Source organism: Enhydra lutris, unplaced genomic scaffold (assembly GCF_002288905.1).
Source record: "Enhydra lutris kenyoni isolate GAN:26980312 unplaced genomic scaffold, ASM228890v2 scaffoldscaffold26, whole genome shotgun sequence".
NCBI lineage: Eukaryota > Metazoa > Chordata > Mammalia > Carnivora > Mustelidae > Enhydra > Enhydra lutris.
The window spans coordinates 9,255,358-9,261,499 of NW_019154110.1; the positions used below are offsets into that span (position 1 = coordinate 9,255,358).

A 6,142-nucleotide genomic window follows, 5' to 3' on the forward strand; every position below is an offset into this window, starting at 1 on the left:
GCCTGGGGTCCCGACGCCGAGATGGCGTCCTCTGCCTCAGCTCGCACTCCGGCGGGGAAGCGAGTGGTGAATCAGGACGAACTGCGGCGCTTGATGAAGGAGAAGCAGCGTCTGAGCACCAATCGGAAACGCATAGAATCTCCATTTGCGAAGTACAACCGTTTGGGGCAGCTGAGCTGTGCCCTGTGTAACACCCCGGTGAAGAGCGAGCTCCTGTGGCAGACCCACGTCCTGGGAAAGCAGCACCGTGAGAAAGTTGCCGAGCTCAAAGGCGCGAAGGAAGCCACCCAGGGTCCGTCCTCCAGCGCCGTGCCCCCGTCAGCCAAGAGGAAGGTGCCGGATGCGGATGGCCAAGATGCCAAAAGACCCAAGGCCTCCCCGCTGCCTCAGGTACAGCCCTCCACATCCGCTTTGCCCACCAACTCTGACAGAGCAGGGAAGGACTCGGCCAGAGCGACCCTCAGTAAGGCCTCGGGACTCGGTTTACTCCCTGATTATGAAGATGAGGAAGAGGAGGAGGAGGAAGAGGGAGGAGATGGGAAAAGAGGGGACACCAGCAAGCAGCCGCCCGACTCACAGGGCAAGGAACCCTCGCTTTCCTCCTCGAGAGAGGCAACAAGTATGCTGCCAAGCGGTTTCTCGGATACAAATCCTCCCAAAGCCCCTTTAATTCCTCATTCGGGGTCAATTGAGAAGGCAGAAATACATGAAAAAGTCGTGGAAAGGCGAGAAAACACAGCGGAAGCATTACCGGAAGGCTTTTTTGACGACCCTGAGATAGATGCTAGGGTACGAAAGGTTGATGCCCCAAAGGATCAGATGGACAAAGAGTGGGACGAATTTCAAAAGGCCATGAGACAGGTCAATACTATTTCCGAAGCTATAGTTGCTGAAGAGGATGAGGAGGGACGGTTGGACCGGCAAATTGGGGAGATCGATGAGCAGATAGAATGTTACCGTCGGGTGGAAAAGCTTCGGAATCGCCAGGATGAAATAAAAAATAAGCTTAAAGAGGTTCTGACTATAAAAGAACTTCAGAAAAAGGAAGAGGAGAATGTTGACAGCGATGATGAGGGAGAATTACAAGATTTGTTGTCTCAGGATTGGAGGGTAAAGGGGGCTTTGTTATAGGGTTTCAAAGACCCAGGACTTTCATACCCTCAGCAACAGTACCAAAAGTGCTGTCTCTGGATAGGATACTGGTTACTTCATGCCTCGAGATTTGATAACCTAACTGGGTTGTTGAGATACAATGAACCTGTGAAGATAGCACTTTTGAAAATTGGTGTAAAATATTTTTGAGATATAAAGTTGTTTTTGAAATTTTTGGTCTACTATATACTAAAATGTCAACTTTTTCACACATTTACTTAAGTGTATAATTTTGAATTGTCAAATCTGTAAGCTGTAAGTATTATACATAGTTAAATATATATTTACCTAAGTAATTCTGTTTTGAAATTTATGAAAAAGTAGAAGCCAAGCCAACAGACAAGCTTTTAGATGAATACCAAGTGTGGTATTTGGGACACATGTGGCTTTTTCTTTTCTAATCCCCTAAATGAACTCCAGAGTGTTTTTCAGGAAGGTGGGGGAGGGGAGGTTGTTTTGTTTTTATGAATACTATTCGCAAACACTCTTTTTCGTAATACGAATTCGTAATTTGAAATTCGTAATTCAAAATACTATTCGTAAGTCATTCGGGGTAAATCAGTTCTCTGAGTAGTCTGCTCTGTTTCAAAAACATGCACTAGGAGAATGGATAGATCGATTGATCTCCCAAATGTTTCTCTTGATTAAACCAATGATTCTTGGATGAGGTGCACATGGAGAACACCCACCAAGCTTTTGAAAACATGCATATGAATCACCTTGGAGCTTTTAAAAACCTGTGTGCCCAAGGCCTAAGGTTAAAGATTTCAGTAAATCTGGAGTGGGGCTCAGGCATCTGTTCAGTTTGAAATCTTCCCAGGTTATTCTAATATACACCAAAGTTGGAGAGCAATGTGGCCCTAAATCCAGAACCCATTTATATTTTTTCAGGCTTTGTTTTTTTGAAATACCATATGCCATAATTTGCCATCTATTGTATGAAAGAAACACTACCTTCTATTTAGATTTCATCCAGTGTTAAATTTTATTACATTTTGTAGTAAGTTAGGGTTCAGAGTTTCTGTCCATTGTTGGGAGGATAAGTTGTTTTCTCAAGGAATAACAATTAGCTTGTTCCTATCACTGATTGTTTAAATCACTCCTTTTCCCTTTATTGATAGAGGTATTCAAATGAAAATGGAACTAACAATGTTCCAGCAGTAGAAATGCATACAGCATACTCAAATGAAAGTCAGTAGCAATAATAATAGCTAAAACATACAGCTTTTACAATACATGACAGGTGTGGTTCTAAGTGCTTTACATAAACCAAGTCTAGTTGCTCTAAAGTCCAGGTTTTATGGAGAATAGTATCAAGATATAAGGTATGAAAAAACCTCGCTTGGATGCTAAATGAAGGAATTCTCTCTGTCAGCAATGTAGGAAAAGTGGAAGTTTTAGAGCAAAAAATTGTATTTGCAAAAAAGATTATGGAAGATGATTTTAGTTGCAGTTTATAAAATGAATGTGGATGGGGAGAAATAAGCTGGGAGACTACTTGGAAACTGATTTTAAAAGCAAGGTGAGCAAGATTTTTATTAGTTATGGACTGAGAGTAAAGGAATGAAGTTGAAAAATTTTCACAGAAAGGGCCAATATTTTAGTGATTAGACATAGAAGAAAAACAGGAGGGATAAAGATGAAATTCAAGGGCTTGGGAGTTTTTAGCGTGGGTCCCTAAAGAAGTTATCTAACACGTATTGAGCATATTGACTATCTTGTGGTCTTTGGCAGAAAGTCTTTTCTTGAGCTGTCAGCTGACTGGTAATAGAAGTTTCAGTATGGTAGCAGATTTACCTACCTTAAATGTATAAACTCACATGTACTCACATTTTTCTATCATCCATTCCTTTATTATTTTAGAATGAGAAAATGCAAAGGTGGGCTTGAGTAGTAGGCCTTGTTTTACATTGGCTTAAGAGGATAGGCCAATGATCTAGCAGAGAACGGTCCATTTTAAAAATACAATGCAAGCCTCATGTATATTTTCTTTTCCCAGAAGCCACATGAAAAAGTAAAAAAATATGAAATTCGCTATAATGTAATTTATTTTATCCAATATATCCAAAATATTCACTTTTCAATATATAATCAATATTTAAATATCATTAATGAAATATTTTATATCAGGGGTTCTAGATTTCTGAAATCTGGGTGTATCTGACATAGCACATAGCACATCTCAATTTGGACTGGCTACAGTTCAAGTACTAGCTATATGTGGCTTACAATAAAGGACAGTGCAGACTTAAAGAGAAAGTTGTGCAGGAGGAAAAATAAAACACACAGGAGGTAGTGAGCAGGCCAGTTTAGAGCAGAAGGTTTATTCCTGACAACAGTGGAAGCTATGATTAGAAAGATAGATTATGAACTGTTGTAGAAGGTCTTGAACGCCATGCTCTAAGAAGTTGGAACTTTAACAATTGAGTACCCTTGAGGTTGTTGGGTCCTTAATTGTAACACAAAGAGTTTAAGGAATGCCAGATATGTTACTATACCTATAAACAGCCCTGGGTTTTTAGGAGGGACAGAAAGCTCTGTTCCCAATGCTCTGTATCCCAGAGAATGAATGGTGAGGCCTCAAACAAAATCAAGGAAATTCTTGTTGGATCTTCAATCAATGTAAACAGCTACAGGGGTTAGTGAGAACTTCCTGATCGTCCACACAATGGAGAGCTCCTTTATACCTCTGAGCTGGTTCAGATAGTTTTCACCATTAGGCTGTGAATCCACCAACATTCCCAAATTCTGACTTAGTCCCATGGATTTCTTCCAGTCTTTTCTTTTTAGAGAACCCCTTCATTTAGCCAACAATGTATTAGAGTTACTGTAAATGCTAGAAAGGTAATCCTCTCACCCATTCACTTACAATTTAATGTAGCTCCCCTAGCTGGAGGGGGAGAAAACACTGAACTAGCCTTGAAATATAAATTTGCCCAGTGGCTTACAACTTGGAAAATGCTTTCATATTTGTATTTCCTTTAATGAAGATAGTAATGACTGCTTTTTACACACCAGGAAACAGGAGGCTGTGGAATTAAAATTCCAGGAGAAAAATTAACTTGGGCCTAAAATCTTTAGTATAAACAGTCACTAGATTAGCATGGAGCAAGAGGAATAACAGGGAAATTGACAAGAGAAAAGAGAAGACATGGGTTCAAGTTCCCACTCTACATTTTAATGGTTAGTGATCTCGGGGAAGTCAATCTCTTAACCTTAGTGCACCCTACTACCAAGTGATGATAATGTAGGGAGCGCCTGGGGGGCTTAGTCTTTAAGTGCCTGCCTTCGGCTCAGATCATGATCCCAGGGTCCTGGGATCGAGTCCCACATTGGGCTCCTTGCTTGGCAGGGAACCTGCTTCTCCCTGTCACTCTTATGCTGTGCTCTCTGCACCCTCCCCCCACCTCTCTCTCTCTCTCAAATAAAATCTTAAAAAAAAAAAAAAAATGGGGCACCTGGGTGGCCCAGTGGGTTAAGGCCTCTGCCTTCGGCTCAAGTCATGATCCCAGGGTCCTCGGATGAAGCCCCACATCGGGCTTTCTGCTCGGCAGGGAGCCTGCTTCCCCCTCTCTATCTGCCTGCATCTCTGCCTACTTGTGATCTCTGTCTGTCAAGTAAATAAAATCTTTAGGGGCAGGTGCCTGGGTGGCTCAGTGGGTTAAAGCCTCTGCCTTCGACTCAGGTCATGATCCTGGGATCGAGCCCCACATCAGGCTCTCTGCTCAGCGGGGAGCCTGCTTCCCCCTCTCTGCCTGCTTGTGATCTCTGTCTGTCAAATAAATATGTAAAATCTTTAATTAATTAAATCTTTTTTTTTAAATCTTAGGTCACATGACACGTGTGTAAAAGCGGTTTATAAACTGAAGTGTAATACAAGTATGTCTACTATAGATGGTCCCCCACTTAAAATGGTTCTACTTAAAGATTTTCTGACTTTACAATGATGGGAAAGTGATACACATTCGGTAGAAACTGTACATCAAATTTTGAATTCTGAATTTTTGAAGATTTTATTTATTTGACAGAGACACTGAAAGAGGGAACACAAGCAGGGAGAAGAAGCAGGCTCTTCTCTGAGCAGGGAGCCCAATGCGGGGCTCGATCCCAGGACCCTAGGATCATGACCTGAGCCAAAGGCAGAAGCTTAACAACTGAGCCACCAAGGTGCCCCTTAAGTTCTGAATTTGAATCTTTTCTTGGGCTAGCGGTAGCTTGTATGACATTCTCTCGTGATGCTGGGCACCGGCCATGAGCCATAGCTCCCAGTCAGCCACATGATCACAAGTTTAAACAATTGATACACTGACAGCCATTCTGTACCCACACAGCTATTCTGACCTTCACTTTGAGTGAAGTATTCAATAAACTATATGGGACATTCAACACTTCATTATAAAATAGGCCTGTGTTAGATTTTTGCCCAAGGGTAGGCTAACGTTACGTGTTCAGAGCACGTTGAAGGTAGGCTAGGCTGAGCTATGATTTGGTGGGTTGGTTATGTTAGATGCATTTTCAACTTCCGACTGGTTTATTGGGACTTCCCATGGGATTACATCCCAATAAACCCGTCTAAGTTGAGTAAGATGGACTTCCCCTGCCGCATGCTAACTTGATTTTAGTCTAATAATGTAATGCCCCTTAATTCCCTCTTTGAAACTAAGGTAATTAGAGCAGGTGATTTTCTTGAGGTTTCTTTAACTCCAAATTTTTAATGTTGCTGAGACACGGCATCTCACCTTTTAAACATTTTTTTTTAAGATTTTATTTGTTTATTTGACAGAGATCACAAGTAGGCAGAGAGGCAGGCAGAGAGTGAGAAAGGGGGGAAGCATGCTCCCCACTGAGCAGAGCGCCTGATGTGGGGCTCAATCCCAGAACCCCGGGATCATGACCTGAGCCAAAGGCAGAGGCTTTAACCCACTGAGCCACCCAGGCGGCTTTTTAAACATTTTTAAAGTCACTCAGTTGACTATCTGGAGACAGATAG

The 6,142-nt window shown here is 42.0% G+C and overlaps 1 protein-coding gene across 1 annotated transcript; it reads left to right on the top strand.

The window, feature by feature from the left end:
- Positions 1–7: 7 nt before the first annotated feature.
- Positions 8–1,365, top strand: LOC111151586 (zinc finger protein 830). The gene has a single exon (XM_022509663.1). The coding sequence runs from the start codon at positions 22–24 to the stop codon at positions 1,129–1,131; it is 1,110 nt and encodes a 369-aa protein (XP_022365371.1). The 5' UTR covers positions 8–21; the 3' UTR covers positions 1,132–1,365.
- The last annotated feature ends 4,777 nt before the right edge of the window (positions 1,366–6,142 follow it).

What these genes read in the sequence shown, in the direction of transcription:
- LOC111151586 (XM_022509663.1), top strand. Translation starts at nt 22, where the DNA reads ATGGCGTCCTCTGCCTCAGCTCGCACTCCGGCGGGGAAGCGAGTGGTG.